Source organism: Xyrauchen texanus, chromosome 6, assembly GCF_025860055.1.
Source record: "Xyrauchen texanus isolate HMW12.3.18 chromosome 6, RBS_HiC_50CHRs, whole genome shotgun sequence".
Classification (NCBI taxonomy): domain Eukaryota; kingdom Metazoa; phylum Chordata; class Actinopteri; order Cypriniformes; family Catostomidae; genus Xyrauchen; species Xyrauchen texanus.
This window is the reverse complement of record NC_068281.1, coordinates 39,356,289-39,373,726: the sequence shown is the minus strand read 5'-3', so window position 1 is coordinate 39,373,726 and position 17,438 is coordinate 39,356,289. Positions and strand designations below refer to the sequence as shown.

The 17,438-nt window shown below is 36.1% G+C and overlaps 1 protein-coding gene across 1 annotated transcript; it reads right to left on the bottom strand.

Annotated features, from left to right (window-relative positions):
- Positions 1-656: 656 nt before the first annotated feature.
- Positions 657-14,032, bottom strand: LOC127645248 (phospholipase ABHD3-like). Its single transcript, XM_052128803.1, has 9 exons — positions 13,714-14,032; positions 11,711-11,874; positions 10,163-10,345; positions 9,016-9,061; positions 8,268-8,380; positions 6,066-6,239; positions 5,711-5,759; positions 5,400-5,565; positions 657-2,810 (listed from the first exon to the last, which is right to left on the bottom strand). Exons 1-9 carry the CDS (start codon positions 13,873-13,875, stop codon positions 2,629-2,631), a joined length of 1,239 nt encoding a protein of 412 aa, XP_051984763.1. The 5' UTR covers positions 13,876-14,032; the 3' UTR covers positions 657-2,628.
- Positions 14,033-17,438: the final 3,406 nt, after the last annotated feature.

Below are 17,438 nucleotides of genomic sequence, written 5' to 3'. Positions count from 1 at the left end.
CCTATTTTATGATATGCTGCTTCACTCATGTGCCATCTGTTGCTGAAAGCCATTCACACATCTGCCCAAAGTAAGATATGCCTATCATCATTCTTTTGTCTGTATTCCACCCATTTACACTCCTTTTTTACACCCATCTTTGCAGTAGTATCAGTGTCATCATAAATGACAATAACAGTGTAATCGGCGTATATTATGGCCGCGTATAACCATGAATGCAGAATGTAAACATGACAAATTACACATTCTGCATATACATCATTTTAAATCATCATTAAGTAGCTTATTTTACGGTTCTTGTGTGGTCTTCTCATAGAATGAGGCATTGATAACACATTTCTATGTCATATTAGTTACATGTAGTCTTGAGCGTCCACATATTTAAATGTACAGTACCTCTAAATGCCTCCCAGAGCTCTGTTGCCAGTGTCTGAAACAGTATGTCATTGCTCAGCTGTTTCAAACTTCTTTTTGGCATTAGAAGTACATTAAAATTACAAAGTAGCTAGTTTGAAACAATATTTAGACATGCCGAATTTTGGTAAAATGGCAACCTCACATAAAGTAAACGTACAATAAAACCAACCTGGTCTCATAGAATCATGTTTTTCAGTGGTTTGACCCACTAGAGAGGCACAACAACTTTTTGATACACAACGACTTTTATTCCCTTTTACACAAATCCAGAGTAAATCGGCAGAACATCACATGTCAAATGATATGAAAATAAAACAAACAATATATTGACATCTAACACATTTTATATTGTCTAATCAATAATTTACTAATCTGCCACAATATTGCAATATATTTTAATCTGTATTAAAATATTGTATATATTATATTTATAATTTATTTGAATTATGTATTATTTTTATATAATTATCTTTAATTGGGGGCATTTCACAGCATATACATGCAATTATTATGCAATTAATTGTCATGTCATGTAATTAATTTGATGACAATTTTTATCGATTGACCACCCTAGTTTAAGGTTTAGGGTAGGGAGGTAGGTAGGTTTCATAGATTTAAAATTCAACAGAGTACATGGCCAGGTACAAAGGGTGGCATTGCCCCCCAAGATTTTCCTTGTGCGAAAAGAGACAAAAAGAAGCATTTCACCTAGGAACTGCTGCGATACGTGTAATGAATCGTGTAATATCATTTCCAAAAATGTCGCCACAGCCACATAATGTTCATAAGATCAGCCAAAAAAAAAAAAAAAGGCACATACTTGCTTTGATTTGACTTTCTGAAAATTCTGACTCTACATTTTCTGAAGGTTAAGCACCTCCACTGACCATTTGTTGACAAAATGTTGTAAAGATGTCTTATTTTGTAGCTATTCTAGGAAAGTGCCCTGCATTAGATGTTAGACTTGTCGCCTTTAGGGATTCAGAGTAGAAAATGACATATTAAACTCAATTTTTGCCATCTGACAAACATATACAGAAAGCAAAACTGTATGATTAGATTCCATTATTCTTGCATTCAATTCTTATTGTGCCACCATATCATTCCTTTGATAAAATTCCTATGTACAGTTTATTCTGAGCCCATGGAACCCTGCCCACAGTCAGTTACTGTATACAGAGTAGTAGTTGATAAAGACCTTCTTCATAAAACTGTTCAAATTATACAGAAAGCAACAGATTACATACATCCTTCATAATGCGTTCTCACACAAACAATTACTGCTCTCATTCTTTCTTCCCTCTCATATAATATTAATTAAGGAGCTGTTAGTAGGATTTCATGGGACTATTGACATAAAGAACCATTTAACCCAGAATAAAATTCAAAGCAAGCATAAGCTTCGGAAACATATTCGATGTTTAGCGATCAACCTAGTAGCTCAAATCATTTTCACATATTCACAGAATCCTTGAAGTCACATCCATTCGGTTTAAAAGAATGCATACTTTTGGGAATGCACAGGTTTGGTGCACTAAGCAAAAACAAAGTGTCATTTTTACAGTCCTAGTCAAAAATTGTGATTCATTTTACAATGTTGAACTAGACACTGTCAATATAACAGTAATGACTGTCAAAAAGTGCATGCTGTACATTCTTGAGAAAATGAAAACACTTTGAAATGGTAGATACAATCTTTTCTTGCCATAAAAAAACCATAGCTAGAAGTACTAGCAGGAACCACAAACAAAACACAGGAGGTGAGGTGGGCTAGTTAGTCCCTGAGGGCTACAGACATGGTGTTTGGATTTCTAGAAGACATGAAATAAACATCAAGTTAGTGAAGGGTTAGAATTGTACCTTCTTTAGCAAACTAGTCTCATAGAAATGTAAGCGCAGTGTAGTTCTGGCGGGAAGACTATTAGCGGGGTAATTCCTAGCCAATCACATATAAGCCATTGCTTTATAAGTGTGCTCACAATCTATCACATTGCTGTTTCAGTGTGCTAACACGACAACCTCCACCACCCAACCACCACCTGTTGAGTCCCGTCCTGCACGCGGGTAGGCTCCTCGCCCCTCCCTCCTATCTCCGGCAGGATATGATGGTTCCGAGTGTAATAAGTGAACTTGTGCCCTTCATGAATGTCTCGTTTTGGAAATGTATCAACATTTTTTGCTAATGGCTATAGAGGGAATGGAAGAAGCGGGTCAGTGGAGGTCAGTTAGACTGCTGTCGTTCTCTATGATGGCCTTGGTGAACTGGCGGAAAACTCGGTCCATGTAGGTGCTCTGCCGCGGCCACAGCCCCTCCAGGAAGCCGATGTGGCCGCCGTGGCAGGTGATGAGGAGAGCCACGTTGGGGTTCTGCTTCGCTGCCTCCACCGGAATGGCTGAAGAAGGAACATGTTTGGTTGAAGATCGAGCCACTTAAATTACATGGATGGAGTAAACTTAAGATGTATGATTTTTAATTGAGCAAATTAAAAGGCTTGGACGCTAATGTCAAAATGATTAAAAGTAACATAAAACATAATAAAATGGTCTATATCAGTGGTTCTCAACATTTTTGAGTCCAAGGCCCCCCCCCCTGTTGTCCAAGACAATATTCAAAGCACCATACATATTGAACATCTTGAATGTGTGTTTTTTTTTGCGTTTTTACATTTATCATATGAAGTTAGATTATCATATTTTATCTTATTAACTTATTCAATAATTTAATAGTAAAACTACCGATTTAACATGTTAATTCAGTGCGAAAAATATGATAATTATGCATTAAAAAGAAATTAACGCAATTAATCAAGCTCTACATTTCCGTCAGCAGGGGGCAGTCAGCGCAGACCCAGATATACAGTACAGGCAACAAACAACACTTTCAGAGCGAGCAACAGAAAAGAGTACGGCAGGACGCATTCTTGTGTTTAAAGACAGCTGGGAGGAGCACAACTTTTAATGCAGGGGTCTCGAGATTTAACTTCAAACTGCATTTAACTTGACACAGCATCCTAAAACATATTGTTTATGTGTAGATTCCGATGTATTTGTATAATAATATACTGAATTATCTTTATTTGGTGCGATTAATTGCAGTTAATTTGTTTAATTAGCATCTCATTTAATTAATTAAAAGACAGCCCTAATTTTAAGTTATCTTGAGACCCCCTTGAAGATTGTTGAGGCTCCTGGTTGAGAACCACTGGTATATGAACATACTTGTTGCAAGAAAATAAAGAAAATAAATATTTACTATGGCATCATACTTAGGAATCTAGATTTGATTCTAATTTTAAACAACAAATGGTTGAAAGTGTCAAATTAAAAATGTTGTAAAATCTGTGATTTATTTACAATTAGGGCAGGGTGATGCATCAAATATTAATATAAAATTAAGTATCATTATGAATATTATAATATATATATAAAAGGTAAAAATTATAATTTCATTTAAAATATATAAATATAATAATAATAATATACATCTCAAATACTGTCAAAAGTACAGTGCTTTTGCTAAATGGTCCACTCCTATTTATAATAGATTATAATAGAATCTATTATAAATAGATTATAAATCTCTTGCCATCCCACATATGTATGACTTTCCTTCTTCTGCAGAGCACAAAAAAAGTTTTTAGAAGAATATTTCAGCTCTGTAGGTCCCTACAATACAAGTGAATGGTGGCCAGAACTTTGAAGGTCCAAAAATCACATAAAGGCAGCATAAAAGTAAACCATTAAACTCCAGTGATTAAATCTGTCAAGATCTATGTGAAGATGGAGCGGTCTACCTCAGCATTTAACCACTGGATCTATAGAGATAATTTCATTTTTAAGAATGAAAATGCACTTAAGAATTTAAGAATGCTAAGTGCAGCACACACATTGAATTTAATTGCTTCAAAGGATCTAGTGGATCATCTCTAAGGGTCCTGAGGCTGCAGGGTACACAATAGTTCAACTGCAAAATGTGCAGAAATATGAAAAAAAAGTCCATCGCTCTACTGTTGCTGCAGATGCAGTGGAGTCCTCTGCATGAAACTTGACATAAAATGTGACACAATTGTTTCTTGTGTGTCTCGGTTTTTTTGTGTATTCTTGCTGTTCAAAAGAAAATATCTTGCAACTCAGCTTTGGAATAGGTGATGGACTATCAGTAAGCAGTAAGGGTTAAAAGTGTTTCAGTGTTAAATGAAAGCTTTGTCCTAGCAAAGTCATTGCAGTTGATTGTATTGTCATTAATAATTATTTTTAAACAGCACTGAAGGGGTTCCCATCTATGTTGGGCACTTATTGGCTGCTTTTCTTTATTATTCGGCACAAGACATCAATTTCAAAAACTTTTGTAATTAAATAAATGTACTGTATATATATTGGTACAATTATCATGAGAAATATCAAAGATCATGAGAAACATTTCAGTCAAGTGTTTCAAAACTTTTGAACAGCAGTGTATAGTAAATCTGTAAGATCTGTTTCTCACCCACACCTATCATATCACTTCTAAGGACATGGATTAAACCACCGGGTTTATGGATTACTTTTATGCTGTCTTTATGTGCTTTTATTCTTCAAAGTTTTGGTCACCATTCACATGCATTGTATGGACCAACAGAGATGAAATATTCTTCTAAAAATCTTTGCTTGGGTTCAGCAGAAAGAAGAAATTCATACACATCTGGGATGGCATGAGGGTGAGTAAATGATGAGAGAATTTTCATTTTTGGGTGAACTGTCCCTTTAAGGAGCTATTTCTACCTGATCCAACATTTAACAAGTTTTGTTGGTGTATTCTAACATATTCAGTTTTATTCAGTGATAGTAAATAATTTTTTTAGATGTTATAACTTTAGATGTTACCTTATGAACCATATATTAAGCTAGGTATATTAAGTAGGCCATATATTAAGTAGGCTAAACTTCATAAAGGGCAATAAGCACTCATGCAACCCTAATAAATATGGTCATAATCGACTCACCATGATTGGGGGAGAAGACATCATCAGCCGCATTGAGACAAAGCATTGGCACCTGCACAGACTTGATCTTGTGACTGGGGCTAGCATCTAGATAGTAGTCCTCATTGGTCGGATAACCAAACATAACGGACGTGAAACGTTCATCAAACTCTCGGATTGTTTTAGCCTGTAAAGTGGATGAGTAACGTGAACTGCAGGTCTAGAAAGGAACGATACTATTACAATATCAATACAAGGAATAATTCTATAGACAGATATCCAAAATGTGCCATAGTACTGTATTATTATTTAACTGAGAATGAGTTACGAACCTTCATCACATGGTCAATGTTGTATTTCTTTTCAAGAACAGCTCTGTGACTGTAAAAAGAAAGCAGAGGAAAATATCAAAATTAAGTTTGATATGTTACTTCCTGTAAGCCTCAGTGTTAAAGAAATCAACAGCCTTAAATTTAGAATTCCTGTCCTGAAATTATCTGCACTTAAAACAAATGTCACAACATCAGCGGCAAGCAACTTAATCTTACTTGGCACATTAGGCAACACTGAAACAGTGATCAGGCCCAAAATTGGAGGCAGTTGGGGACATTACCTTCTACCACGCTGCTATACACATTAGACTAAAAAGCGCTAAGCTGGGTTTATCCCCCCGTGACCCCAACTGACCGGTCCACGAACGCCTGCAGGCGGCTGGTGAGGTAGGAGTTGAAGAGGAAACGGTCCAGGGGCTTCTCCAGCGATGCCGTGCACTCAAACACATCCCAGCATGCCGAGAAAAGCACCACGCCCTTCAGACATGTCTCATTTCCTTTACGACCAAGATAGTTTGCCAGCATCATCCTGCCATATGTGGAATCACACAATTGTGGCGATATTAGCAAAGAAGCTAAAACAGAAAGCGCTCATTCACTACACATCTGTTTATATACATGTTATAACAGACCCTGGGCTGACACATTCAGTGGGGTCCAAAAGTCTGAGGGCTAAAATTACCTAGCGCGACATGCAACAACCGTGCACACTTATACAATTATGTGAGAGAGCTAATTCTAAGCATAATTGGTTCATGCCAGGTGTGGGTGTGGGTGAGAGTGTTTGTGCTATCTGTGAGTGTATGTGCGCAAACTGTGGGTGTATTGTATGTTAATGAAGTGACGCAAAGCGCAAAACTCAACAGCCTAACCCAAAGGCTGATACAGTCACTATTAATACTAGCCATGATTTGTGTGTCAGTAGATGAAAATGATTAAGAATACTTAAATTCTCTATAACTTAATGGATCCTACATCCAAATCCTGATGATAACCACATTTTCCAAGCATTGAAACTGTCATATTTCTAATCTAATTAATTGCATACACTCCATTTACACTACCAACTTCTGTCATTGTTTACATAACTGGTGCTTGTCAAGGAATGGACTATTTAATAGAATGCAGATGGAGCAATAACCTCAGAAGAACCTCCCAATTGAATTGTACTTGACCCAGCCCATTAGCGCTTTGCGCATGCAATTTAGCCAAACCCACTTGCGCCTAGACTCACAAAAATACCAAAACTTCATGGCCATGTCCATCGACTTTGTGCTTATGAGATATCATGGCTCTTAAAATAGGGCCCTGAGATTCAAAACATTATTTGAACAGGAAATATTTTGTTTTAGGATTTTGAAAAATATATAACAGAAACTTTTTCACATAGAATGAATAAGCACATTTGTGACATTGACTATGTTAACTCCTTTGTAAAAAAGGTCAGAATCCCTTGAAGCACAAAAGATGCTCTTTTGCACATTCTCAAATAACGTTTATTAACATGTATCATCAGGTTTTGCACAAACTGGTGGTGTCCATTTCTAGCTCAAATGAATGCTGCCATTAAAAGCACAAGGGTGGCATACCAAATACCAATATTTAAACTCAAGTGAACTTTTTTTTTCACTTGAATTGTTGTACTGAAAACATAATTTGTAATGAAATAATTGAATAACATTTGTTCAAAAATGCCAAATAGAAGCATTTTCACTAGTGGTCTGAGACTTTTGGACCTTACCGTATACAGTTGAAAAAATGTTGGGCATAAGTCGTATGAAGCCGTCGAGTCCTATGCAAAGCATGCTGGGAACTAGAAATCCTCTGCCCAGTTTCAGTTAACCCAACCCAGCTGTTTTAGTTGAATCAACTCAGTTAATTTAAGTTCAATTGGTTTCGTGTATTTTTGAGTAATATGAACACGGGAGGATTGAGTAAAACATTGTAGGCATAAGTTTGCATGAGCCTTATTACTATGATTTTTTTCTTTTGCAACTGCAACATACAGTACAACATTTCCCCACCACTTCAATTCTTTGCCACCCAAAACCAAACAAAAATAAATAAATAAATAATCCAGTCATAAAACAATAATGCTGATAATAAATGAAAGAATGAGAAAAAGAGAGAAAGCATTACAAAGGACAAATAAGGGATAAAATGCTTAAAATAAGTATTAGCAATTTTGAAAAGTACATAAATAATAAAATTCCCAAAATACAGTGATATTTAGAAAATGACATCAGTTGTATGCTGAAAATATAGAGTATAGAATGTATGAAAGTCATTATTATAAGGTATGTAATTTGTATTTTAGTTGAAAATATTGTATGTCATTTAAAGTGTAATATATTTCACAAAGTCAACTACAGGGAAACTGCATCTCTCTGTTTAGTTACAATGACTGTACAGATTTGTATCAGTACAAAAATGGAGACAGGGTGTCTTGTTACATGTGATTACAGCAGCTAAATGTCCCCTATAAGGGCTGGATTAACAAGAGAGAGAGTGCGTGTGCATGTGTGTGTGTGTGTGTGTGTGTAAGTGTTAAACTCACCCGCCCATAGAAACCCCAGCTGCCATAAGTGGAGCTTTTTCAATGGTCTTGTGGATATGATCAACTACCAACTCCAGATCCTCTGTGTTGGCCGCACAATATGTCCTGGGAGTCTATCGTACAGTGTAGACAGGATATATTTATCCATTAGAGAGAGGTCATATTTATGGTCGTACACACATACACACACCATTCAAAGCTCACATGCACCATATTTATACGGGATTAACCCTTCAACCTCAGTTTCTGAAAGTAGTTTATATAAAGTTCAGTGAATGGACGTTGTCTCAATGAATGGATAGTCAGTTAACGTTTCTGCACATGCACTATAGTGAGTTCAACATTTGTGGAAATATTGAAGTATGAGCTCCAGTAAATAGATACTTTTCACTTTATTTTCATGGAACAATACCTGAAAAAAGGCTTTTATGATTGAATTGTGCCTAAGCATAAATTACAGTCTATATCAACACTCCCAGATATGAAGTAATGATAATAAATATAAGCCATTGCCAAATTTGAATGGAAAAGCACTATTATCCGACTCAGAAAGAAGGAAAGAGTTTATCATCCACAGGGCTGTTTTGTATAACAAATATCACATAATGCCCAATACAACGACTCAGGTTTAATTCATTGGCTAAAATATATCTATATTATTATATACTACTATTTTTTGTATGAACCCACGTGTAACAGTGTATATAATATAGATTTAAACAAATATAGGTAAAAAGGCTATCCTTACCAGTAGCTTTTCCCCAGATACACCTCTGTTGTTGAAAACCACACATCTGAAACACGGAGCAGAGAATAACATGAGTGCTACTGTATGAGTGTTTATGTATGGCATTTTGCATATACTGCATAGATAGAACATCTTCATTTAAACAAAATATGATCCTTTAAATATTGCTAATAACAATGAAAATGATCTTGAATACCGTTTAATCATCAAAAATAGAAATAGGAATTAATAAATACAACCCCAAGTTTCCATGTCAGACTTTATACATTCCTCCTGACAGAACTCTAATGTTTCTGACAGAGCACATTGTTCCAGATCTGCACCTGGTGGCTGTCTGGCTGTTGACACATGTGCTGTCATACTGACAGAGGCAAGGTCATTACCGCGTAACAGCGGGGTGCTCAGATCTGATTGAATGACCGAGTTCAAAGTCATTGCTGCTGTATGTTTGGAGACTCCTAGCGGCATCTGTCAGTCAACTTTTGAACACAGAGTGTTGCTATGCAGTTGCTAATGTATTCGCAGTCTTTCTTGGCACCTATAGGGTAATGAACTTGAGCATGAGGTTGTTTAACTGAACTGCAAAAACTCTCAACCCTATAAACTTTCTGAAAGTACATATCCCAACACATTTTTTTATTATATTTTAATTTACCGTCTGTGTCCCAAAACCTTGAAATAGTTTAGAGCTTTTCTTATTTGACTTTTTTATTATTTTTGGACTTTCATTCTTCTGCTGAAAAATCTCTCAGCTCTGTTGGTCCATACAATGTAAGTGAATGGTGACCAAAACTTTGAAGCTCCAAAAAGCACATAAAGACTCCAGTGGTTACATCCATGTCTGCATAAGCAATATATTAGGTGTTGGAGAGAAACAGATCAAAATTCCTTTTTTCCTATTAAGTCTCCTCCCTGCCCAGTAGGTGGCGATATGTATGTAGAACGCGAATCATCAAAAACAAAAGAAGTCTTAGGACAGAAGACTTAGGAGGGCTGTTTAACAGTGGAGAATTATAATAAAAATGACTTAAATATTGATCCGTTTCTCACCCACATGATGTGAGGGTGAATAAATCATGTCAGGACTTTCATTTTTGGTAACCTATTACTTTAAGTTGGAAAGTATGAACTCTGAACCGCCGCTTACCTGTAGCCCAGTTCGTGGCTCTGCTGTACCATATGCAGAATGTAGGATTCATGGCTCGTGCCTGTCAGTCCCGGGAGAAGAAGCACTGTGGGTCGCGTAGATGGATCTGGGTAGGATGTGCTGTCATTATTGTCAAACCAATCCAGAGAGATCTGGCCTCCATCTGATGCTCTAATGAGCTCACTGCCGGATGGACGGACACACACACACACACACACACACACACACACACACACACACACACACACACACACACACACACACACACAAACTTGATTTAGTCAGAGTAATACAAGTTATTACGAGCTTACAATAAATAGCACAAAGGGAGAAATTGTTACAGGAGAGATTAGTTAGTTACAACTAACACAAAGTACCATAGTATTACCATTATTCTTTGTCCATGGTAACATGGTGATCCTATTTTTTTTTACCATGTTATTCTTTGAAGTACCTTGTAATTCAGTTTAAATACTATGGTATGTGAATATGGCAATCATTCAGTATCATGTATACAGTATATCAATATACAATGGTATTATCATCTTATACCGTGGTACCACTTTGTAACAATCTGGGTTTTTTTTAGTTGATGAGTTGTGGATCCTTTGAGTTCCCTTTTCCCAAAACTAAAAGAAAATATCATTTGTCCATTTATGTCACCCCCTAAGCACAGGTGATATAAAGCCTTTTCGAGTCCTCTCTCGTTAACATGCGCTCATTTATAGATATGCCTGTTTTCTGTACTGGTTTTAGCACGTGTTCAACAAATCAATGTAAATACTTGTAAATAGTACAAATAATGTAATTAAACAATACAAATTTAACAAAAAATTAAATATAAAATATAATATGTTGTTTGAATACATGGATTTGTAAAATGTGACCCAAAATGATTAAAAAACGAATAAAATATAATTTGTAAACTTAATATTTTCATAATGTACTAAGTTAGAAGGTCTGAATGATGTGACAAGCTTTGAACTAGGGATGCACTAATCCGATACCTGGACCTGGATCGGTATCGGTTCCGATACTGACGTTTTTAGATGGATCGGGTATCGGTCTGATGAGCCCGATCCAAATCCGATACTGTGTGTTAGTCATGTACGTTACTGTCAAGCTCCAAAAATGATAGAAATGAACCATAGAAACACAATTAAAGTAGTTCATATGACTTGTGCATTTTATTCAAAGCCACCTGAAGACGTGCTCTCTGATCATCTACCAAGGGCCCTTGTATATGTAAATGAAGACAAATCATATCTTCAAGTGGAGAGAAGGTGGCAACTTCAGCATAAAAGTAAAATGTTCATACCAAAAATGCTACTCATGCTAAAAAAAAACTGTGTACAGGACCTGACACTCTGCAAACACTTGAGGACCACTTCCTCTGATATTCAAGTCATTTAGATAACCGCCATACTAATTATCGTCAATTATCTATAACCATCGATTTTTTTAAGACATTTATTGGCTTTGTTGATGGTTAAACAGTTATCACAAACAAAGCATGTAACAGAATGAGACGGAGAGGGAAGCACTCACTTTCTGTAGTTGACCGAGGGTCTGGCAGTCACTAAGGGCCTGAGCAGTGTTTGGACTCGACTCTCCCAGCACCAGAACGTGGGGTAGTACGTCTCTGAGACCACGGGGCATTGGTCCCTCAGGAACTGATGAAACTTTTTTCCTCCAGCTACGAGTAAGGGTTTCTAAAAAACAAAGAGCACAAGGATAGAAAGGCAAAACTATTGTACAAAAACTCTGGTACATTTAAAACGGCATAAAACTGAAAAATAGCCATGAATTAATTTTAGAATTGGGAATAATCAGAATGTAATGTTACATATTGTCCTAGGAGAACTGAATGCATTTAAAGAAACTACTTTTTAGTTAATAAATTAAAATAAATAAAAATGAAAGAAAGAAAGAAAAGAAAAAGATTGTTTTTATTCTTCCAAATTATAATGAAATTGTAATATAATCTTTGTATCATATTATAATTGCAATATTATGTTAACTGTGTATATATTTTAAAATAAATATTTTAATAATATTATTATTATTTGAAATAATATCATTTTATTTTAATATAAATTGTTGTATATTTAAATATAATAATAATAATAATGGAATATTACAGTAAATATATTTTCATTATAATATAGCTTTAATATAATATTACATTAAATGTAGTTTATATTTTAAAATAAGTCAAGTATTAATAATAATATATTACTGTCACGATTCCCCGTTGTCTCCTCAGTGTTTCTCCCGTCACCCGTCCCGAACTACACTTCCCATAATCCCCTGCCCTCCCTCATCACTGCCAGTGTCATTGTTCTCACCTGTATGTGATTTAATCATCATCCTTCTGTATTTAAGCTCTGTTGTTTGTTCATTCGTTGTCGGTCGTCAAATAATGTTATGGTTGTCCTCTATGGTTCTCCTGCCCGTGTTCTCCGTGGATGTTTCTCATGTTTATACTTTGTTTTCCCCTCGTGGATGTTTTGTTTGTTCCCTGTATTGTTTAGTTATTTTTAGTTATCCTGTTCACCGTTTGTTCCTTTATTAAAAGAACTGCATTTACAGCCTCACTCCTCGTCTGAATCATAACAATTACATTGTAGTATAGAAACATAATATAAAATAATTTTATTTTTAAGTGTAATAACATTTTTATATAGTTAATAATAATAATAATAATTAAAACTATAATTAATAGAATTTTTTATTATAATATAATTGTAATTTATTATATTACATATATTTTACATTTTTAAATAAATAAAATATTAGTATTAATAATAATAATAATAATAGATTGCATGGTATTATATAAGTATAATTATATTTAAATATAAATATTATTATGAACAATAATTATAATCTAATGTATTGTATTATATTAGTATAATTTTATTTAAATATAATACATAAAAAAAGAAACAAAACCTTTCAGACACTTTCAGCCCCAAGTGAACACAGCATGATATTATATACTTTCCAAAATAATTGAGGTTCATAGTTGCATATGTCCAATTCAGAAAAGTTTGGCTAAAACATTCTGTCTATATAAATATGTCTTTGATTTTGAAGGTCGACACTTGCCCCTTGTAGATCGTTCCACTTATAAACGATTAAATGTTAAAATGCAGCATTTACTAATACTGTAATTCAATCTCATTTCCCCAAAAGTAATTTCCCAAGCTTAACAATGTTCTGTACAGTTGGCTCTGGTAAACAAATAGGGATAGATGATCTTATATGGCACTGTTCTCCAATGCTTTTATTTCGAAATGCTTCTTCAGACATAGCCTACGACACCTTTAATACATTATTCAGGACGTATTAATACACTGAACAATACACGTGTGGTATATGTGGACTGAGTGGACGGTCAGCAATGACGGAATAGTCGCCTCCTGCATCATGACATAAGCTGTCAGTTCTATATGACCCAGTCGCGTGCACGAGAATTCAATTTAACGGGCCCTTCACTCTGTTAAATGACCGTGAACGCCGCCGACTCCGTTTTGCTGTCACCTTACCTTGGCCACGGACATCAAGTAGTAGCAGACATAGGCGGCACTTAACCCGAGCACTACAGAGAGTCCCACTCCAGAGCCGAATAGCCTGACTTTAACTTGATTTTTGATGTAAAGTGAAAGGCCACTCGTAAAGAAATTAAAATTGAGTTCCGGTGAGATCATTTCCGAGTCCCTGTTAGCCCCACGGCTCCGGCTGCTGAGACGCTAACGTGAACCGAGACAGGACTTTCAATATGGGGAGACGGGTGACGTTGTGTCCGTGTGGAGCAGGAGCAGGAGCAGGAGACGTGTAGACTGCAGAGGCACAAGATAATGCTGCTCATGGAAATTGGATGGGAACGTAGGAAGCCAAGGTGGGCGGAGCATAATGGTTCGGTATTTCATAAGAGTGTATATGGTGGATTGCATAAATACTGTTCAAATCACATAAATGTGTACACGACTAGCACATTGACTCTCTTGTTTTAACTCTAGTTGTTGTTGTTTTTTATTTCGTTAATAAAGTTTTTTTTATTACTGCTTCCTCTCTGTGCGGTTTAATGTACTATCAGATTGCACATGTTACTTTACTCAACGCAAACGATAACGAACCAATCAAAATCGTTGGAGGTTGCAAGATGCATTTTCCGGTCTTTTTTTTATTTATTTATTTCCAAGTCAGGGAGCAATTTCTGATATTAATCAGTTGGGACGGTGAAGTTGTGTACATCGCAAGTGAGCAAAAAAAATACAAAAGTGACCTGAATTTTCAAAGTAACTTTCTGAGTCACATGAGCTACTATGTTGCAGGCTTGTTTGAGAATATTAAAGGAATAGTTCAGCCGAAAATGAAAATTGTCTCATCATTTACTTGCCCTCATGCCATCCCAGATGTGTAGGACTTTCTTTCTTCTGCTGAACACAAATTAAGATTTTCAGAAGAATATCTCATCTCTGTAGGCCCATACAATCCAAGTTAATGGTGACCAGATCTTTGAAGCTCCAAAAATCACATAAAAGTCAGTATGGAAGTAATCCATACGACTCGAGTTGTAAAATCCATGTCTTCAGAAGTGATATGATAGGTGTGGGTGTGAAAAAGATAAATAGTTAAGTCCTGTCTGTCTTTACTATAAATCTCCACATTCAATCAGCCCTCCTAAGTGCTCTTCTCTCCTAAAGGAGTAGTCACATACCTTCACACAGCGAATTAACGTAAGCGAAATAAAGTCATTAAATGGAAATCTGCACGATTGATTTACAGGTGACGAGGGTTCCCCCCGTGGATTTTGTGTGGCGTTCAAGTTTAGTGAACTTTGATGGGTGACCAATTTTTTATTCAGTTTTGTGACTAAGGTTACCAAGCAATGACAGCCTGACCAAATTAATATTTATGAATGTCATCCACTGATATATACAAGTTATTACTACATATTAAAGACAGAATTTTACATACATTTAGTTTAAAGTAATTAAAACTCATTTTTTAACCACTCCACACATTTCATATTAGCAAACTATACATTTTTGCAAGTTGTTTAGGACATCTACTTTGTGCATGACATGAGTAATTTTTCCAACAATTGTTTACAGACAGATTGTTTCACTTTTAATTGACTATCACAATTCCAGTGGGTCATAAGTTTACATACACTAAGTAACTGTGCCTTTAAGCAGCTTGGAAAATTCCTGAAAATTATGTCAAGCCTTTAGACAGTCAGCTTCTGATAGGAGGTGTACTGAATTGGAGATGTACCTCTGGATATATTTTAAGGCCTACCTTCAAAATCAGTGCCTCTTTGCTTGACATCATGAGAAAATAAAAATAAATCAGCCAAAATTTTGTGGACCTCCACAAGTCTGGTTCATCCTTGGGAGCAATTTCCAAATACCTGAAGGTACCACATTTATCTTAACAAACCATAGTACTCAAGTATAAACACCATGGGACTACGCAGCATCATACCGCTCAGGAAGGAGACTCATTCTGTCTCCTAGAGATCAACGTAGTTTGGTGCGAAAAGTGCAAATTAATCCCAGAACAACAGCAAAGTACCTTGTGAAGACGCTGGCGGAAACAGGTAGACAAGTATCTATATCCACAGTAAAACGATTCCTATATCGACATAACCTGAAAGGCTGCTCAGCAAGGAAGAAGCCAATGCTCCAAAACCACCATAAAATAGCCAGACTACAATCTGCAAGTGCACACAGAGACAAACATCTTACTTTGAGATATGTCCTCTGGTCTGATGAAACAAAAATGTAACTGTCTGGCCATAATGACCATCGTTATGTTTGGAGGATAATGGGTGAGGCTTGCAAGCCAAAGAACACCATCCCAACCGTGAAGCATGGGGGTGGCAGCATCATGTTGAGGGGTGCTTTGCTGCAGGAGGGACTGGTGCACTTAATGGATTGCATCATGAGGAAGGAAAATGATGTGGATTTATTGAAGCAACATCTCAAGACATCAGCCAGGAAGTTTAAACTCGGTCGCAAATGGGTCTTCCAAATGAACAATGTCCCCAAGAATAGCTACAAAGTTGTGGCTAAATGGCTTAAGGACAACAAAGTCAAGGTATTGGAGTGGCTATCACAAATCCCTGACCTCAATCCAATAGAATATTTGTGGGCAGAACTGAAAAAGTGTGTGCCTGGAGTCTGAAACCTGACTCAGTTACAGAAGTTCTGTCTGTAGGAATCTGCCAAAATTCCAGCAGCTTAGTGTGAGAAGCTTGTGGAAGGCTATTATTCAATCACCTATTTTAACCTATAACCCAACTACAACTATCAACAACAGTCTGGTGCAGGCGTCTGGTTACCTTTTGCAAATCCCCCTCCTGAAGAAAAGAGAAGAGAAAATCTAAATGATATACCTGTGAATATAGTGTCCTCTAGTGACCACTCTTATGAAGCACTGTTGAGAACTGTGGAGCAGCCCCCCCCCCCCCCATAAGCTTTTTTCTGTTTAATTGTAATTTCCTTTAGGAATGTCAATAATTAGTTTTTTTATATTTTCATTAAAAAACAGTTGTACTCCTCTGGACTCTATTTACATATAAGATCCTCATAAAGCTGTGAACTTGGCTTAATACAAGCCCCCTATTTTTTTTAACCAGTGTCGACAGTCATGTAAAAGGCATCAAACATTTATTTCTTTGTTAATTAAAAATTACAAAAATCTCTACAGTACTAAAAACCTGAGTTTTCACTTAGTATTTATCCAATTTACCAAACAGCCAATTAAAATAATATGTTAAATAAAATTAAATGTACCGTTTTAAAAGTAAAGTGCAAAACAGCAATTCAGTAAAATACAGTTTTAAATTGGACATGCGTACAAGCATTATAAAGAATGCCACATGGATAGCCATTTATGGCTATAAAAAATATTGAATACAATTTAGAAACATTACATTTTTATTAACCAAATTTAAAGATCCAACGAGAGTACTTTTCCATTTGAAAAAATAAATGAGATTATGGATGCCATGCAAATCACAACTTTTCCTACAGCCGGTCACGCTGGTTGTATATGGCTCTGGTTGTATGTAAACGGTCTCTCGGGCTGTGTGTCGAAAGCTAGTGAGCTGCCTAACTAGTGACGGAGGTGTTGGGCATCATATGTGCATTCCAGAACAAAACTTGCCTATGATCCTCCCAAAGTACTGTCGACTCGTAAGGCGCCAAATCCCACCGAAAAAACTACTGATTCAACGCGCATATGCTGCTCAAAATGCTGT